Raw genomic sequence first — 21,476 nt, forward strand, 5'->3', positions numbered from 1 at the left:
ATGCATAACAGTAAAGAAAAACAAGATTAGTTATTAAGAAACAAACTAAGCGTGTGCAGAATACTTAATTTACCAACAACATTAGTATTGTGCACTGTAAATGTATAGTAACAGAGAGAGAGATGCTAGTCTATATACTATCAAAACAAAAAAACAGTCCAGTAGCACTTTAAAGAACCAAAAATAATAATCAAGGTTGACAAATCAGAAAAATATCAAGGTGAGCAAATCAGAGAGCAGAAGAGGGTGGGGGAATCAAGAATTAAATAAAGCAAAGTATGCAAAAGAGCCCCTATAATGAGCTAGAAAATCCCCATCCTGGTTCAAACCATGTGTTAACGTGTTGAATTTGAATACAAAAGAGAGTTCAGCAGCCTCTCTTTCCAAACTGTTGTGAAAATTCCTCTTCAGGAAAACACAGACTTTCAGGTCATTAACAGAATGACCCACTCCATTAAAGTGCTGGCGGACAGGTTTGTGAATCAGGAGTGTTTTTATGTCTGTTTTATGCCCATTAATTCTTTGTCTAAGAGAGTTTGAAGTCTGTCCACTATATAAGGCATCTGGGCATTGTTGGCACATGATGGTAATATTATGTTAGTTGAGGAACATGAGAATGTGCCCATGATTCTGTGACTAACCTGATTAGGTCAAGTGATGGTATCTCCAGAATAGATATGTGGACGAAGTTGGCAGCAAGCTTTGTTGCAAGGAAAAATTCCAGGATTGGTGTACCTGCGGTATAGACTGTGGCTGTTAGTGAGGATCCTCATGAGGTTGGGAGGTTGTCTGTAGGAGAGAACAGGCATCTCACCCAGGGCCTTCTGGAGTGTGGCATCCTGATTAAGGATAGGTTATAGGTCTTTAATAATTCGTTGCAGTGGTCTGATTTGGGGGCTGTAGGTGATGACCAGTGGTGTTCTGTTCTTGGATTTTTGGGGCCGATCTTGGAGTAGCTGGTCTCTGGGTATTCGTCTGGCCCTGTCGATTTGTTTTTTTTACTTATCCTGGTGGGTAATTCAGGTTTATGAATATTTGGTAAAGTTCTTGTACTTTTTGGTCTCTGTCAGTTGGATCAGAGCAAATGCGATTGTACCTAAGAGCTTGACTGTAAACAATGGATCTAGTCATGTGTGCAGGATGGAAACTAGAAGGGTGTAGATAAGTATAGCGATCAGTAGGTTTTCGGTACAGTGTGGTTCTGATCAGGCCATCCTTGATTAGTACTGTAGTGTCCAGGAAATGTATCTCTTGCATGTTGTAATCAAGGCATAAGTTGATGGTGGGGTGTAGATTGTTAAAGTATCTGTGGAATTCCTCTAGAGACTCTGTACCATGGGTCCAAATCATGAAGATGTCATCAATGTATCTTAAGTAGAGGAGTAGTAATAGGGGACGAGAGCTGAGGAATCGTTGTTCCAGGTTGTTGGTGAGAATCCTCTTAAGGTTGGAAGGTTGTCTGTAGGAGAGAACAGGCCTGTCACCTAGGGCCTTCTGCAGTGTGGCATCCTGATTAAGGATAGGTTGTAAGTCTTTAATAATGCATTGCAGTGGTTTGAGTTGGGTACTGTAGGTAATGACCAGTGGTGTTCTGTTCTTGGCTTTTTTGGGCCTATCTTGGAGTAGCTGGTCTCTGGGTATTCGTCTGGCCTTGTCACTTTGTTTTTTTTATTTCTCCTGGTGGGTAAATCAGGTTTATGAATATTTGGTAGAGATCTTGTAGTTTTTGGTCTCTTGTCTGTAGAGTCAGAGCAAATGCGATTGTACCTAAGGGCTTGACTGTAAACAATGGATCTAGTAGTGTGTGCAGGATGGAAGCTAGAAGCATGTAGGTAAGTACAGCAATCAGTGGGTTTCCGGTAGGGTGTGGTACTGATCAGGCCATCCTTGATTTGGACTGTAGTGTCTGGGAAAAGTATCTCTCATGTGGAGTAGTTGAGGCATAAGTTGATGGTGGGATGCGGATTGTTAAAGTCGCTGTGGAATTCTTGTAGAGTTTCTATACTGTGGGTCCAAATTATAACGATGTCATCCATGTATCATTAGTAGAGGAGGGGTATAGGGGACAAGAGCTGAGGAATTGTTGTTCCAGGTCAGCCATAAATATATTAGCATATTGTGAGGCCATGCGGGTGCCCATAGCAGTTCCACTAATCTGGAGGTATAAATTGTTCCCAAATCGGAAATAATTCTGGGTGACAACAAAGTTACAGAGGTCAGACACCAGATTGGCTGTGGTGACATCAGGGATGGTATTCCTGATCACTTGTAATCCATCTTCGTGTGGAATATTAGTGTACAGAGCTTCTACATCCATGGTGGCAAGGATGGTGTTGTCAGGAATTTTTCCAATGTTTTGTAGTCTCCTCAGGAAGTCAGTGGTATCTCGGAGATAGCTGGGATTGTTGGTAGCATAGGGTTTGAGGAGGGAGTCTATGTAACTGGATAGTCCGGTGGTATGGGTGCCAGTACCTGAAATGATAGGGTGTCCGGGGTTTCCAGGTTTGTGGATTTTGGGAAGTAAATAGAATAATCGAGGCTGGGGCTCAGATGGTGTGTCTGAGTGAATAAGGTCCCAAGTAGCAGCAGGGAGTTCCTTAAGTAGTAGTTGTGATTTCTTTTGGAATTCCAAAGTGGGATCAGTGGAGAGAGGTCTGTAAAATTTGGTGTTGGAGAGTTGTCTGGCTGCCTCCTGTTCCTAGTCTGACTTATTCATGATGGCAACAGCACGAACTTTGTCAGCTGGTTTGATTATAATGTCTGGGTTATTTTTGAGACTCAGGATGCCACACTCCAGAAGGCCCTAGGTGACAGGCATGTTCCTCCTACAGACAACCTCCCAACCTTATGAGGATTCTCACCAACAATCACAGCTGTTTTACTGAAGAAGAATTTTCACAACAGTTTGGAAAGAAAGGCTGCTGAACTCTTTCATATTCAAATTGGACACATTAACATGTGGTTTGAACCAGGATGGGGATTTTCTAGCTCATTATAGGGGCTCTTTTGCATATTTGGCTTTATCTAATTCTTGACTCCCCCACCCGCTTCTGCCCCTCTGCTCTCTGATTTGCTCACCTTGATAATATTTTTCTGATTTGTCAACTTTGATTATTATTTTTGGTTCTCTGTGCCCTAAATATTGAGTCTGTTCTGGTATGGCTATGATCAGTAGAAGTGGGTCTTTCCCACGAAAGCTCATTACCTAATAAATTATTTTGTTAGTCTTTAAAGTGCTACTGGACTGCTTTTTTGTTTTGTAAATTTATACTGTATTTATTTGTATTTACTTTCAGTATACTGTATTTACAGAAAACATAACTAAAACTTACTTATGGTTACAATGCCAGTTACTTGAGACTCCCAGATAACAGAATGCTGGATATGGAAGAGTTTACTGTAAAATCCTAGGCCTATTGCCATCAGTATCAAAAGTTCTACTCAGGGGTGAAAGTAACTTAAATTTCTTATGGGTGCTGTTGTATTGCCATCCCAAGGCAGGAGGTTGGAGGGTGTGGGTGATACGGCAGTACCTGTAAGAAATGTAAGTATGGGCTGGAGTTTGAAGGGCTCAAGGGAGGGGGTTGGGTAGTGCTGATATTTTGGGGGGGGGGGGGGGCGGGGCTGAGGACTGGGAGTGGAGATGTGGGGGGTGTAGGAGTAAGGCAGGGTTTGTGATAGGGATACAGACAGGCCATGGGGATGAGGATGTGGGGGCTCAGGGCAGGGTTTGGTGGATAGGGAAATGTAGGAGTCGGTTGGATGTGAAGGGCTCAGGCTAGAGATCTGAGAGCTCAGGGCTGGGAGTGTGAGGCATGCAGGAGTCAAGTGGGGGTGAGGAGGAGCTCCATGTAGGAGTCCAGGAGTCAGGGTTGTGGGGTCAGGAGCATGTGGGGGTGCAGAAGTCAGCTAGGGGTTGGGGTGTGGGGAAGAAAGGGCTGAGGCCACCCCCACACCGAGATTTGAACCAGGGCTCCTTTGGTTGTCTTCTTTCTGTCCCTGCCAAGGAGCAAGGGGAAAGTGCACCGCTTTTCTGCCCTCTGCAGCCAGAGGGAGGGGAATGCAGCAAACTGTGCACTTTCTCCTTGCTCCTTTACAGGAAGAAGAGCAAAGTGGCATCCTGAACAAATCTGAGGCACAGGGAGTTCAGCCTTCCATCCTCCCTAAAATGCTTGGGGCTGTCCCAGACTGGTGATGGGAGCATGTCCCCAGCCAGCCCCTTTCACCTTCCTGACTGCCCGCTACTTAATGCGACAGCCTGCAGGAAGCTCTGGGAGCTGGCAGAGGCGCACGCTGCCTCCTGCTGCAACCAAGTGCCCAACCTACCATGTCCTTCTTGCTAGAGCAGTACACAGCTAGAGCAGCTTATTTTCACCACTCATCCCATTAACCTTAATATGACCAGGATGTTACCAATAGTTTGTTAGAAAATGAACCTTTCCACTGAGATGGATGCTTTAGGAAAGAGAGAGGAAAAATTATGTCCGGCTGAGTTCAAGTATATATTGCTTCAATTCCCTCATAAAAATCACTTGCTCACGTCAAATGAACAGACAGATTCTGGAAAACTAGCCTTTTTTTTAAAGCTTGCCCAAATAAATGAATCACCCTCCAATTTATTATTATTATTTATTATAATATTATTATTATTTGTTTACTGGTCTTACACTGTCATAGTTTTGAGCTCTTCAGTGTGATATTCCATTTCCATATACTACACTGGTGAGAAGCAATTTAACTCACCTCCAAGCTATTTGTAACAGCTGGACTTGAGAGTGAGGGTGAGTAGGCAGGTGAATATGGGAGTTATAGGCACAAGAAACATGTGACAGAGACTCATGTAAAGCTTTTATTAGAATGAGGTTGGATGCCTGCATTACTCATCATACCCTCAGGATTTTTGGATGTGACACATGACAGAAAAATTGTCTTGCAATTGTTTTATAATTTCTAAAAATGTTATCTAGACTATATTTTTCACAACGCTTTGCCTCTAAAGCTTTAGTTACCATGCATCAAACTGTAAAAGGCTGAGGAGAACCATAAAGGCTGCAAAAATTACCTATAATTTTCGGTACATAAGATGTTAGAAATATAAACTCTGATCTCATCTCCTGCATGGCTAGAAGTCAGACTCCCTTGAAAAATGGGAAATGCTCCTTAATGGTAAGATTCCTTTTTCCAGGCCTATGAGGTCATCAGATAGCAGATGTGCAGTCATGACATCTTTGTTTATTGAAACCAGGTCAGTGATCTTAATCTGGTCTGTCCAGGGTCTCAGAGCATGGTAACATAGCTGGTGGGGAAGGTTAGAATTCCACTTTTAGAAGAAGTAGGAAAAGCTGTTTCTGTGACAATTTGATTTTTTTTTCTCCTGTGATTTGAAAAGTTGGAAGTAATACTAATAGAGATGGATTATTGGCAGAGGAGAGTCAAAATAGCATGATAAATGAATTTAACACATAGTACGGTAATTATTACATAAGTATCACATCCATGAATGTGTTTACTGTGAGAGACAAAGTACGTTCATTATATAAAAAAGTAAGATACAAAAACAGTTTACCAAGTCTTTGGATGAACAGAACTAGACAACAACTCAATTTCATTACAGTCCTAAGCATGGCAGCTTTTGCCTGATCAGTCACAGTGAAGATCAGTTCTGAGAATGAGGACTCTTACATAGTCAGACTCTCCTGCAGATAAGAATAGCTATTTGGTAAAATGTCTGTGCTTGCAGATACTAAAAACTTCAGTTTGCCTTGAAGAGGCCCTGGGGGCTGAGTCACTTGGATTCATGATAATTACAGGATGAATTCTTGACCTTTTCATACCATACTTAACAAAGAAATCAAAACAAAACAAACCTACCATTTCCTTGCATTATTATGAATTAGGTCATTTCTGATGACATGATACAGTAAATATAAAGCAGCAACAAAGGGTCCTGTGGCACCTTATAGACTAACAGAAAAGTTTAGAGCGTGAGCTTTCGTGAGTTAACTCACTTCTTCAGATGCTCGTGAGTGAGTTAACTCACGAAAGCTCACGCTCTAAACTTTTCTGTTAGTCTATGAGGTGCCACAGGACCCTTCGTTGCTGCTACAGATCCAGACTAACACGGCTACCCCTCTGATAGTAAATATAAAGTAGCTTTAGTTGAGCAATAAAACACTGCACAACATTCAGCTCAAACTTGCTTGCCAGCTGTAATAGTTGTATATAGTTTGGATGGAAGTTTGCCATTATATAAACAGGTAGTAAGCAGGGGCCAAATTCGTCTGTGGTGTTCCTCCATTAGCCATCAATGAAGTTATGCCAGGAATCAGTTTGGCCCACTGAGCCCAATTAAGAGTCCAGGCTGTAAAGCAAAGCTTCGTATCTTGCATATACATAATCTCTATGCCACTATATCACGTATAGATCAGTTCTGTAGGTCAGAGTTTCCCAATCAATTTCATAGTGAGGAACCCACATATTAAGAAAGGGATTACCTCACGGCTGCATCTCTCACCCTATTCATAATTACATGCCTCCCCTCTCTTTTGCTCCCGGAAGACTTCCTATAAGGAAAAATAACAAATCAATCATCTTATTTGAGAGCTAGGAGTCATATCGGGGGCGGGGGGGGGAATTGGGTTTGAGATGAAATTGAAAATCTTAAAGAATCAGAGAAAGGCAGATCTATGTAGCAGATGCAGCCTATCAGAAGCTACTATCCACTGTGAAAGGACAGGTTTGATGAACAATAAACAATAGTCAGAGTTATCACAATAACAAAGCCACATTCTTCACGGCTTAAACCAGGCTTTTTTATGGATCAGCATCAGTCCTATTGGAAGCAGGTGAGCAGACAGTCCCCTATCTGCCTTTGCAGAGTTCTTCTTACTCCTTCCTCTGAAATGTCTGGCGCTGGGCTCTGTCAAAGACAAGATACTGATTTGATGGGCTTCAAGTCTAATCTAGCCTACCAATTCCTATGGCATAGAAGGGTGACAGAAAGCAATGCAGTACTTTCAGACCACATAAGGAATGAGCTAAAAATGGTGTAAGGTTCCAGAGATGAAAAGGACAATTTCATGAAGGCAGTTAAGGGCCTGATTTTCAGAGGTGAGGGACACCCACCTGATGTATTAATTTCAGCGAGTTATGGATGTTCAGCCCATAAAGACTGAAAAAGTAAATTAAGCCATATAGGTATTTATGAGAGCTGCATAGTGAAAATTCAGATCATTTATTTAGTAGCTTAACTTCAGGTACAATCCATGCAGAGTTTTGAAAATCTTGGTTAGGCTGTGCACCTCTCTAAAGACAGATTTAATTAAGACAGAGTTCAGGCAGTTTTACCACTGTGTAACCTGACCCTTAGCTAGGCTAGCCCTGCCATCCCTCATACAGTAACTCTGACATCTTTGGAGGTGATAGCCAAACGAGGCTGGTCTCCAAGCAGCCTTGAAATTGTGCATGCACATAGGAGGACGTGCTCTTTTAATATTGTAGTCACAGAGATACATTTTCCTCACTGTGGCTTTTTGTATAACAAGGCCTGTGGAGGCAGGAGGGGCAAAGGGGGCAGTTGCTCCCAGGCCTGTCATTTCAGTGGCAGCAGCCGGAGCTCCAGGTCCTTTGATGTGCTGCAGGAGCCCGGTTCCAGCACTACGTGGCTGCGAGGGAGTAAGGCTATGGGGTCTAGCACCACGGTCCAAGTGGTGCTGAGAGCTAACTGCTCTTGGCCCTGCCCCTTCATGGGCATGGAGCTGGGCCCCCTTCCTACCTGGTCCTGGAGCCCATGATGTCTCTTAGTGCTGCTGTGTACAACTATTTATTTCCACACTAATACGACACAAGATTAGATACATACAATGGTATGAACATCTGAGCCCTGTCTGTATTAGAGTGGCCACTTACTGCCACTGGGAAAGCTACACTAATGGGTAAGATACAGTTAACAGTTTGTTAATGTGGCCAAGCTCCAGCTGACATCGTTGGGAGTTGTATTAATAACCATGTAGAACTAGGCCATATGTAAACTGTTTCTTGTTGCTTGTCAGACTCTCAGCTGTACAATTGAATGTCACTGGCTCACCTCATGTGTTCTTTAATTCTAACAAAAGAAAAACTTTAGTATGTTTTCCTTAGAAAAACATTTGCCAATTCTTGAAACAACCTTTCACAATATCACCATGGAAGCCTGAAAATTAAACATTTCCTCACCAGAAAGCTTTTTCCTGCAGCTCTCTTTCTCTCTAACACATGCTTGCTACTGGAAAGTTGGTCAAAAGTTACTCAGCTGTTCAGAGTGATTTTATTTATTTTTTTATTAGAAAAGAAACAATTAAATATTTCACTTTGGAAACAAAACAGCATTACACAAACATTGCAAAACATGTAAACAAGTGCAGAAAAAGGTAGGTGAATTCAGTCTACCAACTGTATTAATTTCTTACATCTCACATGAAGATATTTTCTCTTTTTATTCATCAGTGGAAATTATCTTCTGCTGCTAAAAAACGATTTCAGGTAAAATCTTGGCCATAGTGGAATTAATGAGAACCTTGGCATTAATTTCAAAGCAGCTAGAATGTTACCTGTTATTTGCATATTTCATTAATCCATTCACTAAGTCCTAATTCTTTCTGGATTTGCTTTCCCAATAAGAGCAAGTATTTTCTTGATAGTTTTATGTGTAATGGTATTACCAAGCTGCTTTTCAGGGAAAACAGTTTGCTTTATTAGTCCCATTCATAAATTGCATATGTTTTCCTTTAACTGATATCTAAGCATCCAAGACATGCAAATTCTAAAGCACATTTTTGAACTTTCTCATTAAAAATCTCCCATGTGATGGGAAAAAAAGCCCAGAGCTACCTGAATTGTTTTGTTTACCTTTAGGGCACACTGCAATGCTCATTTATTAGCTCCGTTCTGTATGAGGAAAGGGCTAAAGGAGGCAATTATCTGTGGAAGGAGGGATGTTTTATGGTAACAGGTTAGCTGCTGGTATTAATTGGATTAACCTTTAATTTGTGTCAAAGGTGCTTAAGACCACATGATAATTGCTCTTTTACATATATCAATATAGTATTTCTGTGTAGTAGTTTCTTTAAGGAATAGTAATGCTTTAAATCCTACCCAGTGGTCAGGGGGGCGGGGGGGAGGGAAGCCAACATGTATGCATCCAGGGTTTTAGATAAGATTACACTTACACAAACACATTAGCAACAGGGATTGTATGGTTCAGGTTACTGAGGTATGGAGCTTTTTACCCCAGCTCAGTGGTTCCAGTATGTGTGTTGCTGGTAATGATTCCAGATTTCTAATATTTGATGCTGGCCTACATTAAAGAAGTTTTAGGATGTTGGTCCAACTGGGAACAAATGCCCGTTTTACACACAACCATAACTGGAACCCAGTTTCATCAGAGGCACACAGCTGAATGGGCACAGAGACAGAATAACTATCATCTTACCCCTTGAGGTGGCCTTCCCAAGTTCAATCAGGGCTGAGGCACATTTTCTGAGCAGCACTTATAGTTACTGCCTGTGCTGTAGATGTTCTGTCAATAAAGAGTTTCAGTGGCATCAATCTTGCAACTTTCACATTCTCTTGGCATTTAAAGTAGAACACTTCATTATTGGATATCTTCTACTTTAAACAGCCATTTGAAGATGAGAATTATATACCCATCACCATAAAAAAGTCAGATTTTTTTTTTTACTTTCATCTAGATACTTGTCTTATAATATTAGAAGTAATAAAATGGTAAAAACTGCCAAACTGCAGGCTGAAAAAAAAGTCCTCAACAGGCTCTGTCAAACTAAAGTAAAGTTACAGAAAAGGATCATGCTTTGAACATAAAGGCTAATAAATACCAGCTCACCACAAAACCTGGAAAAGTTACACAAGTTTTCTAAATAAATAAAAATCTCCTTTAGAAATGTTCACCTTTGGAGCCAGCTGGTCTGAGTGTGAGCTGAAATAAATCAAAATGTCACTTCAAAAGCTGTAATTAGTTAAACATGTCCAAGAGAAGATTTGTGGGTGAGCAGTGCTATTCTTTGTTTCGGTCAAACAATTGCTTTCTTTTCATTTACATCCACGTTAGCATGTAGCACCCACCTTTTGTACATTACTAACCTGTCAAGGAGCACAACTTCATATGTCACGTTGTAAAGTGCAAATAGAGCCTGGAATAAAAGATGGATCCTCCATGGAATCTAATTACATTTGTGATCATTTATGGATTTTGACTATGATGTCACACAAAGTCACAAGTTAATAAGTAAAAGGACACTAAAGGGTTTAATGCAAATGAATTAAAATCCTTCAGTGTTTTCTTAAGCGATCAAGGGCAGTGGGTTGTTTTTAACAGCAATTCTGTTTCAAAACCAGCTTCTGCACACATTGTCATGGCTCATTCTCTCTCACTCGCATGCACACACTCTCCCTCTCTTCCTGCAGCTCACTATTCCTGTTCTCATCTCGTCCCGTTTATTGAGATTCTTCTAGATCCTCTCGTTGCTTTGGGCTCAGACCATCACCACAGAAAGCAGAACTCTTGCAGCTAATCAGCACACATGCTATTTGGTTTTCACGCTGTCAGCTACATAGCTCCATCAAGTCTCTTTCCTCATTTTCTTCCTCTTCCGCCTCTCCTTTTTAACAGGTACACCTGCAATACAAACCGCAGCACAGGTAATAAAAACTTCCCATGACAAAAGTCATATTGCTGGACAAAACTCAAACCATTTAAGTATTACCTTTCATGTTATGTCTATGTATTTCACAAGGGACACCTATTTACCAGGCCTGATCCAATGTCCACTAAAATCAATGAAAGGACTTTCCATAACTTCTGTGTGCTTTGGATCAGGTGTATGTCTATCACTGTCACCCTGTTTCATGTTGAAAAAATCCTTCATGGGTCCTGATCCTATTTGCATTGAAGTAAATGGGAATTCTGTCATTAACTTTAATAGAAGCAGGTATAGGCCTTGTCAAAGAACATCTGAATAATGTTATTGTGCTTCTCTGTTAAAATGAACGTGTACTTCTAGGCTACGTCCACACAAGAGGCTTTTCCCAGCAAAACTGGGCTTTTGTAGGGGGAAAAAACTGCAGAGTGTCTACATGCAAAATGTGCTTTGTTGCCAATTTGCTGACAAACCCCAGCACATCTGCCCGTTCAGGTATAACATCTCTCTTGACAGTGTTCTGTCAACAAAACAGCCGTGTAGACACTCTGGGGCCCTCTTTTGTCTATAGACAGGGCTTCCGGTTTGCCTGGCTGCCCTGTTTGCAGAACTTCCAATCAGCCATTCTGTTAAGAGAGGGCCAGGAAGTCTGGCTGCTCTCCGTTGACAGAGCAGATTGCTCTTTCGATCTGCTTTTATGTGAAGACGCAATCTGTTGATGGAAGTTTTGCTGGAAATCCCTTCCAACCGTGATTTCTGTTGACAGAGGCTTCTTGTGTAGACATAGCCCTAAAGAAAAAGGCCATCAACATTTTAGTGAAAACAAATGCATGGATGAACACACCACAGATTATCAAGTTTCTGAAATCACAGTTCTCCAAAGTGCAAAAATAATCACTCACCATTATGGGGTAAATTGTTAGCAGGATCCAGGGGTACTTTGAAAAAGGTACAGATAGCATGACTGCTGTGTTTCATAGACAGCACCTCGCTTGGACCTTCCCCTGTTCTTATTTCCAAACCTTGCTGAGGATTTAAGAATAAATATGAAAAAATGCAAATACTATAAGCAATAAGAGAGAGTATTTAAAACAATCATAGAGCAAATTGAATTTTAAAAGGATTAGACCTAACAGAGTGTCATCTATCCAACTACTGTGTCTTTGTTTTAGACAGGATTTAAGTATTATACCTTTTTCTCAAAGCTTTCAGGGAGGGGTGTAGAGTAGTTCAATTTTATTGCACAATTGTGCACATTGCTAACTGGCAATAGTCCACAAAACTGGCAAGGCACAGAAATTGTGATGAGCAGTTACCTCTGGATTTCTGACTTGTATGTTTACAGTACATCTGCTTCCATCTGGATAACTTGCAGAGCAGCCAGCACCAACTTTTGATTAGCTTGAAAAAAAGTTTTTGCCTCACAAGCATAACCAACTCCAGGATAACACCATTATACACAGGACAGGTGTAAGGATTCTGGAGTAGTTTTTGAAGACAGTTCTTGGAGATACAAGCCAAACTTCCGGAACTAAACTGACACCTGTGTGTGTGGATGACAGATCTTTCAGTTCTTAAGCTTCAACACCTCCTGCTACAAAAGTGGAGTCCAGCTGCTTGTTCCTTCGTAAACTAGGAATCCTGGTACATTGGTTTGTTGGCAAAGCTATCTCTGCAGCAACACAGAAATCCTTTAAAGCTGGTATAAATGGAGAGCGGAGGATGCCTGTTGCCTAAGGGAAGCCTCAAGAGGTTGTGAGTTATCATAACTGAATCTGTGGGTATCTAGGGTCTCAAACAGGTTAATGTTCAGGGCAGCTAGCCCTCTGCAGCTACGCTTGTATTTTTAGCAGGCTAGCATGTGTATGTCCACTTGGGCTGGAAATTACACCTTCTAGTTCTAAGGCAGACTTACCTTGGGTACATGTACACTACAGCGATCTTTCAAAAGAAGTCCTTCCAGAAGATCTCTTCCAAAAGAACTTCTTTCGAAAGAGCATATCCATGCCAGAAAAACCGGATCCAAAGAACGATCTGCTCTTTTCAAAGAGAGCATCCACACAACCCCCACTCTTCTGAAAGAATGGGCCAGGCATTGGAAAATCAGGTGCCATGAGGACTGCTCTTTTGGAAAAAAAGGCCCACAGAGCATCTACGCCCACGTTCCTTTGAAAGGAGGTGCTCTTCCTGAAATGGGAGTGGAAAAGCATTTTCAAAAGGAGCACTACGTTCTTGTGACTTAATTTGAAAACAACATTTTTTGTGTGTAGACGCTCTGCTGGATATTGCAAAAGGGCCTCCTTCTTTCAAAAAATATTTCAAAAGAACTTGCTAGTATAGAGGCAGCCCTTAAGTTACCTCCAACTGCCAATGCAGGAGCTATATTAAGGGGACACAGGGGGAGGTACTCCAGAGATTCTTGCCTGTTATTATAACCCACTGAGGGCCAATAATAGATGACATAAGCAGAGAAAACCTGAGAGTGCTCCAAATTTAAGCTAGGGGAAATATCAGACACTGCAACCCAGCAGCTGGGAAAGCAAAAAAGCCCCTGAATGTATAATCCTAGAGATGGCTTCTTACAGGGCATGGGGAAGGACAAGGATAGTACACTGCTGTAAACGTTCAAAGTTAATTTATTAAACCCAGACATTAAAACTCAATATATTTTGGTTGGTTTTCTTCACATGCCTTTCTGCAGAGTGGCAAGAACTCTTCAGACAGGTGGGCCAAGCAATATCCTAATTTCATAGTTGCAGTTGTAATACCTACCCCACGAAGTGTGTTGAGATTACATTTCCTTTATCCCACAGGGCTCTCTAGGGGAACTGTCTCTCTATAAACTTCAATCTAAATGGTATAAACCTGTTCCTGTTTAACCTTAATTGGTACCAAGGGTCTCCTCTGTACTATTGGAAGTTCTGCCCAGTGACCTGGTTATAACACTGCAGTTAAAACCCAGCTCAGGGTTGGGGTGCAGACACGGCTGTAGTGTGTATTAAATATGTCCCAGAAACATGATTTTCCACAGTTAACGCAGCCTGCTCCTATCTGCACTGTAACACTGAACTATTTTGTAATCATGTTAGGAGAATATCATGTTGTGACAGGGTCCCCTTGACATTATGGCCGTGTCTACACTAGCCAAAACTTCGAAATGGCCATGCAAATGGCCATTTCAAAGTTTTCTAATGAAGCACTGAAATACATATTCAGCGCCTCATTAAAATGCCAGTAGCCGCGGCACTTCGAAATTGACACAGCTCACCGCCGTGTGGCTCGTCCAGACGGGGCTCCTTTTCTAAAGGACCCCGGCTACTTCAAAGTCCCCTTATTCCTATGAGCAGATAAGAATAAGGAGACTTCGAAGTAGCTGGGGTCCTTTTGAAAAGGAGCCCCACCTGAACGAGCCGCACAGCGGAGAGCCGCATCAATTTCAAAGTGCCGCTGCTGCCCACATTCTAATGAGGCGCTGAATATGTATTTCAGAGCTTCATTATTAAACTTCGAAATGACCATTTGCATGGCCATTTCGAAGTTTTTCGCTAGTGTAGACGTAGCCTATATGTGCAACCTTTTGGTGGGGGATTAAGGGAAGCTCAGACCCCCACAGAAGAGAAGGCCTTTTGCATTCCTTTTAGCAATTAAACTCAAAGGTGTCACTAAGTTTTCCTGGAAAAGTTTTTTACTGTCTTCCTTGTTCTATTCAGAGAGACAGGAACAATTTCCTCTCCGCCTTCTGACAAGTCCTAAGCAGCAATGATGACCCAGTGATACCCTTTGCTAGAGGAGCCTGGGGACAGTTTTCCCGAGGACTACGTGGTGATGTAACAAATCTGCCGGTCATTTTTCTATGGAAACTCTATCATTAGAGCCTCTTACTCATGTGCAAGCAGTCCAAGTGGAATCCTATAGACTGGTCTGAGAGAGCTGCCTGCAAAGAGCTCCGAAAGCTCTTCTCCATCAACCGTTTGAGAGTCCTACCTGGACTAATCAGTAAATTTGGCAGCCTCTGCCTGGATTTCCAGTAGCTTAGTCAGCAAGTTTTGTGCCTTGGCTTGTCTGTCCCAGTTGCGAACAAGTCAGTTTCACTCATGTCTCTCAGGCTGCGTCTACACGTGTCAGATCTTCCAGAAGAACACTGGCTTCTTCTGGAAGCTCTGGGGAGCGTCCACACATGCCAGGCACTCTTCTGGAAGGAATCTGGAAGAACGCACCACTTCTTCCAGATCCCTAATGCCGATTCCGTGAGAGGAATAGCGCCTTCTTCTGGAATATTCTTCCAGAAGAAGGGGTGTGCCAGGGCGGCTCCCTCCCAGAGCCTGGAGACAGTCTATCAAGGCCCTGGGGGCTCTATGGTGCCTGGTTCCAGCATCAGTTAAAGCTGTGAGGACCTAGAAACCCCGCAGCAGAAAGCAGGGGCTGTACCGGCTGGCAGAATGTGCTAGGCTGCAGCACCCAGCCTACTGCCACCCCAGAACCAATGGCCAGCAGCCAGCCCCCCGAGCTCCACAGGACAACCCTGCGGCCGCAGATGACAGCAGCTTGGAAGAGGAGAGGCCATGGAAAAGGAGGGCCCCAGCCTGGAAGGAGCCAGAGCTGCAGGACCTGCTCACATTCTGGTGTGAGGAAGATGTGCTGAAGGACATATTGGGGCACCAGAGAAATGCCCCTACCTGCACCTGCCTGTCCACAGCCCTGCCGCCTATGGCCATCTTGCCCAGACCACAGACCAGGTTCAGTGCAAGAAAAAGGAACTGGGCCAGGGATATGTGCGGGCCAGGGACAGCAGCCAGAGGGGGAGGTCAGGGGCTCCTCCAAAGAGGCTGGAGAGGAGGTCAAGCTCACCAGCCAGCCCCAGGAAGCCTCAGGCGATGGCCTCCAAACTGAGCAGCCAGGAGACCTCCAGCCGGGCGTCACCGGACCTGTGCTACAAGGGCATCCCTTGGGTTCAGCATGGGAGGAGGTGCCCGGGGGGGACAGGAGACTGCCACACAGGGCTTGGCTAGGGCCCTAATCCCCCCTTCCCCTCCCCTTGTCTTACAGCAGCTCCATCACGGGGATGGGAGAGGTGCTGGAGGAGGCCAGGGCCTGCTGACAGTGTCCAGGACGCAGGAGCAGGAAGGGGCTACAACCCTCGCGAGTGGCTGCAGCCCAGCAAGCACAGAGGGTCCGTCGGCAGAGCCTGACAGAGGAGACAGCAGCGTATGCGGCTGCCCTCTGCCACCAAAACAATGTGGCAGAAAGGCACCTGGCCCTGGAGGTAGAGGACCTTCGGTGGTGCTGGGACACGGGGGGGATGCTCCGCCAGGTGCACAGGGCCCCCATGGTGCTCCCCCTGCCCACCTGCTGCCCCCCCAGCCGCCCCTCCTCCTGCTGCTTCCTGCCCCCTCCTCCTGCCGCCCCTACTGCACCTGCCACCCCCCCACCGCCCCCACTTCTGCCCCTGAGGCCCAAGCCATCCCCACCCCTGAGAACCTAGCTGCCCTCCTTCCCCAGGGGCTTCCCATAGCAACCCTGCAAGACCTGGGGGCCTGGCTCCTGGCCACAGCAGGCCACCTGCTCCAGGAACCTTTCCCTCTGCCCTCCCCCACCAACGATGTGCCATAGGCTGCCCACCACTACCTCCCCGTCCTCCCAGCCCCATCAGGGCCCCAACAGGGACTGTGCACCTGGGGCGGGAGAGGCAGCCACGGGCGCCAGGACTCACGACTCTCCACCCCATCCCTCGAGTAAGGGCCCTCCCCTCCCATCGCCTTCCCCGCCCAGGTTGTTATGCACCGGCTGCCCAGATGCCCCCTTGTAAATAGTTGATCCCAATCTCTTGTTTTATAGCAAACCAAGTTTTATTGTTGATAGACGACATTATCTGTTGTTCATTATTCACATATGTACAGGTTTAGCTGGCACCCCCCTGTGTCCCTATTCATTGGGAGGGGGGGTGGAGGAGGGGTTGTGCTGTGGGCCCAGCTTAGAGGTCCCCATGGGTTAAGGCCTCCCAGAGAGCCTCATGGATGCAGACCCCATCCCGGTGGAGCTGCTGGTTGGGGGCTGCGGGTGGCTGTTCATACCCCTGCAGCAACGGAGCCAGCCAGCCCTGGTGCTGTGTCTCCTCACGCGCCTCAGTGAGGTTGTGGAGCGCACAGCAGGTGGCCACAAGCTGCGGGACGTTCTCCACCTCCACATCAAGGCACGTGAGGAACCTCCCCCACCAGGAACGTCGCCTTCAGCCGCCCAAAGGCACACCCCACGGTGTTATGAGAGTGTCCTAGCCGGTCACTGAAGAGCTCCTGGGATGGGGTCAGGTGCCCAATGTAGGAGTCTAGCAGCCATGGCAGCAGGGAGTCCGCCAGGTCGGCTACCAGGCACAGCAGGACGGCAGCGTCACTGATGACGAGTTCCCGTTTGGCGATGTATTTGCCTGCCTCCATCCAGTGGCACAGAGAGGAGATCCTAAAGATGTGGCCATCATGTGCCCAGCTGGGCCAGCCGACATAGACATCAGTGAACCGGCCCCAAACATCTACCACTGCCTGAAGCACAATCAAGCGGTATCCCTTGCGGTTGATGTATTGGCCGGCACAGCAGGCCGGGGCCCTGAGGGGATATGGGTGCCATCCACTGCCCCAAAGCACTGGGGGAACCTGAGCTCCGTGAAGCTTGCCATGGCCGCACCAAGGTCCCTGAGGTACACAAGCCGCTGCACGAGCACATTGTTGATAGCCCTCACGACCTGCAGGAGACAGAGAGCGTGCATGCTCGTAGGTGTACCTAGGGGTACCCTGGGCTGGTTCCCGTTCCTTCCCTCCCTCCCTCCCTCCCTATGCCCCTCCCCCAGTAGGGTGCCCCTCCGGGAGCAGGCCTGGGCATGAGTGGGGCAACGGCATCCCCAGTATCCGGGACACCCCCACTGAGTTCCTGTTGCCCGACACGCCCCTCCCTGCTCCCCAAGCTGGGCTGGGGCCTAGCAGGTGGCTTACCTCAAGTATGACGGTCCCGAAGGTGGACTTGCCCACCCCGAATTGCTGCCCCACAAAGCAGTAGCTATCCAGGTTGGCCAGCTTCCAGAGGGCGAAGACTAGGCGCTTCTCCACCAGAAGGTCTGGCCGCGTCCCCGTGTCCTGGCAGTGAAGCACGGGGGCCAGCCAGGTACAGATCTCATGGAATGTGCCCTTCTGCATGTGCAGGTTCCGCTGCCACCGTTTGTTGTCCCACTGGGCCATCACCACTCGGTCCCACCAGTCGCTGCTGGCAGCATGGGTCCACACGTGGGAGATGGGCTGTCGGGGGCCCGGCAAGGGCAGGGGTGGGTCAGGGCCCTTGGAGCTCATGCTGGGTTCCTGCAGCAGTCTGAGGAGAGTGGCCAGGAGGCTTCTCAGCTCCCTCATCAAGCCAAGCCTGTGCTGCTGAAGGACCTCGGGGTCGACGGCTGGTAGGTGCACTGTTGCAGGAGCAGCGAAATGGTGACTTGTGCTGTGGGCATCACAATGGGCCTCAGCAGCTAGTGCAGGGAGGGGCTGTTGGGGAGGGGCCCTTTAACAGGCTGCATGGTCAGTGCCCCAGAATGGCCCTCTGGCCTTGCGACCCCCATCTGAGGTGTTTCCAGTCCTGTTCTTCCAGAAGAGCATCTGCACATGTGTGGACATGACCTTCCGGAAGACCAGGCAGCTCTTTCGGATGCCGCGTTGTGTGCAGACGCTCTCTTCCAGAAGATGATCTTCCTGAAGCGACCTTCCGGAAGATCCTCTTCCAGAAGATGTGACACATGTAGACGCAGCCTCACTGAATATGTGCCTGAGACCAAAATGAGAAGGTGTGACAACGGGTCACTTGCGTCGGCTGTGGACTTTGATCAGTTAAGGCTCTGACATTCTCTAATGTCAGCCTGAGTAAAAGCGATTCTCTCCCGGAGCGTGGCCAATGTAGCGTGCAGCGACTGAACAACGTGTGCACATGAAAACACGGCCACACAGATGATAAATGTGTAGGAATCAGCTGACTTCAGGCTTCTGAGGCTGGACTGCAGCTACCCCAAAACTGGCACAAGGAAACTTTTCCTTCCACTGTACCCTTGGGCCAGTCCTAGGATGACACAGGAACGCAGTCCCTCTGCCCACAGCAACATTACCTATCTCAAAAGGGTCAGAGAGGGGTGAGCTCATGGTGCATTGTCTCCTGCTCAGGTGAAAGATGTGCTGCCGTGCAGCTTCTTCACACACCCTTCGGCTCCGACTCGCTCTCAATGGCTTTTCATTGCATACAGTAATTCTCTCTCATTCTCTTATATCATTCCCTCACCTTCTCTCTCTCTGCTCCTGTGCACATCTCCTCCTCTCCCAACCAGTTTCCCCACTCCTCTGTGGGAGCATTCCAGTCGGAATTGAGGTCAACTGCTACGGGATCATCTGTTAATGTAAGCGCACAAATACATTACATTCAAATCTATAATATTACTTCCTCATCAGCCTGTTACTAGCAAAACAAACATTACATAAAACAGCTAACGTCTCACTGTCTGCGCAAGGGAATTCTTGTATTTGGATTGTATTAAAATATGTATCTCTTGAATGTTAAAAGCACAACCAGGGATTAAATTCTTCAGGCCCCAAGCACAATTAAAGGAGGCCACAAAAACATGCGGACAGTCTGTAAAAGCTCTTTCACCCTCCCCTTTGGTAAACAGGCTGTACAAAATCTGAGATTAACAGAAGTGTTTCCAATATTTTTCAAAAAAAATTTCATTGGGAACATTCTATTTTTAAGGGATTCCTTCGAGTGCTTGCAGAGATTGCAACATAATGTTAGTGCAAGGGTTGACATTGCAATGTGATCCACATCTTAACAGAGACTGTTTCCTGGACCTTCTCCTCAGCATTCATCCATTCATTCATCTCCTCAGCCATTGCTCAGAGGGAAGTGTAATATTAGGAAAGGATTCAGGTATTTTCAAATGTCCACAAAGCACCTTTTTCCCTTCTGAAAATAATTCAGCCACACACTCCTGATTTCATCTCCCCTTTTCCATCTGTTCTGTTTCTCATAGTGGCAAACAAGGAGGAAAAGTAGTAGCAGCAGGATAAAACAGATTTTTGGTGTTATACAGGAGATTACCAATGCAAATAGGTGCCTACTAGGATTTTCAAAGGCACCACCTTGCAATGATTTCAACTGACTCTAGTAAGAGTTTTGAGTTAATCTCCTTTGAAAATCACCTCCCGCTTCCCACCACCTCCCAAAACCTAATCTGCAACTTTAGGTGCCTTAAACCTATGAAAATCTGGCCCTACATGTCAACTGTTCAAAGAATCCTACAGAAGGGTTCCCCAGCTAGTTTGAGAATCACTGTGCTAATGGCTGAAAACTGAAAAGCAAAACAAGGCAGTCTAATTTCTTTGTCTAAACAAACAGAAGGGTAAAAGGCAAACAAGCAACATAAAACAGTGAGTGTTTGGTTTGATTTTTTCCTTAAAAAATCTCTCAGTTCTAAAAACTGCAGCTCTTAACAGAGATAAGGATTTTTAAAACACAAAAGAAAACTTTTAACCTACCATATCTCCTGGAATAACAAATACAAATAAATCCTGAGCTAGCAGAAAAGTCTTCTTCAAACTGTGATACCAGCATCAAAACTCTGCTACCAGCAGTAAAAGGTTGCTTTGTACAACTTGAGGTCAATTTAATATACTATAAAGATAATACATTTCTTGTTCAACTATTTTTACATTTTAAAACATCCTCTAGACATTCACACATGTATTTTCTTAATCAAAAGGAAGGAAGCATTTTCTAATGCACTATCTTATAAAAAGTCAATCCAAGTACATATACACTGCATAAATGAACACTTCTAGAATAGATGAAGGAAAGGCCAAATAAATTATCTAGACAGAGACAGGAATGAGTGAACAAAATGTGTATATGAGGCAGCCATTCCATATAGCTAGACTTAAATTTTCCCTACTATATTACTTCCTGAACTGAAAGTAAAAACCAATGTCAGGAAGAAGTCTTGTGAAGTAAAAGTAAGACTGAATACACCTAAGATGCGTGTATTATCAATGATCATTTTAATAGTAATATATGAACGAGGGCCCTGATCCTGCAAATACCTATCCACTGCTTAACTTTAGGTATGAGGAAGTTACTCTTCTGGTGCAGCAATGATGGTTCTTCAAGAAGTGTGTTGCCATTTGTGCTCCACTCAGGGTGTCAGTGAGTCCTCGCGCCAGAGCTTGGAGATTCTTCCATAGCCGTGGTTTCCTGCACCGTACATGTGCAGAAATTCCTCCTCGTACTCTCTGGTGTGCACGTGGCACGGGCTCCTCCATTCCGTCTCTACCTGACAAATAGAGCAGGACGCTTCAAAGCAGGGGAAGGAGGGAGGGAAGTGGAGCACCCACAGTGACACAGATCTTGGAGAACCATTGTTACTTCACAAGGTGAGTAACTTCCTCCTCTTCTTTGAGTAATGTCCCTGCGAGTGATCCACTCTCGATGTCTATAAAGTAGTTGCAGAATGGAGTTGGGTTTGGAGCTCAGTCACTACCACAGTAGACAACATACCTTGGCCCACTTGGATAGAAGATGTGATGGTAGACGGAAGAGCACAGCGCCAAGCAAACGTATTACTGGAAGACCACATGGCTGCCTTACAAATGTCAGTAAGGGGTATGTTCTTGAGGAAGGTGGCAGAGGAAGACATGGCCTGGGGTTGAGTGGGCCATGGCTGCACCCAGTAGCTCTTTATGATGAAGTGCATAACCGGTGTGGATGCAGGAGGAA

The 21,476-nt window shown here is 45.3% G+C and overlaps 2 protein-coding genes across 3 annotated transcripts in view; both read right to left on the reverse strand.

Annotated features, from left to right (window-relative positions):
- Positions 1-7,746: 7,746 nt before the first annotated feature.
- The window catches only part of LOC142011583 (uncharacterized), a 50,746-nt gene continuing 37,016 nt past the window's right edge, over positions 7,747-21,476 (reverse strand). For both annotated transcript variants that reach the window (XM_074991317.1, XM_074991316.1), the window contains 3 exons: positions 18,993-19,099; positions 11,597-11,720; positions 7,747-10,672 (listed from right to left, as the gene is read on the reverse strand). In XM_074991317.1, coding sequence (XP_074847418.1) covers positions 10,617-10,672; positions 11,597-11,720; positions 18,993-19,099 — 287 coding nt within the window. In that variant the 3' untranslated portion in view covers positions 7,747-10,616. The remainder of the gene's footprint in view (positions 10,673-11,596; positions 11,721-18,992; positions 19,100-21,476) is intronic.
- LOC142011584 (uncharacterized) lies at positions 16,598-18,426 on the reverse strand. Its single transcript, XM_074991318.1, has 2 exons — positions 17,675-18,426; positions 16,598-17,427 (listed from the first exon to the last, which is right to left on the reverse strand). Exons 1-2 carry the CDS (start codon positions 18,080-18,082, stop codon positions 17,239-17,241), a joined length of 597 nt encoding a protein of 198 aa, XP_074847419.1. The 5' UTR covers positions 18,083-18,426; the 3' UTR covers positions 16,598-17,238.

This window comes from Carettochelys insculpta, chromosome 3, assembly GCF_033958435.1.
Source record: "Carettochelys insculpta isolate YL-2023 chromosome 3, ASM3395843v1, whole genome shotgun sequence".
In the NCBI taxonomy this organism is placed as follows: Eukaryota; Metazoa; Chordata; order Testudines; family Carettochelyidae; genus Carettochelys; species Carettochelys insculpta.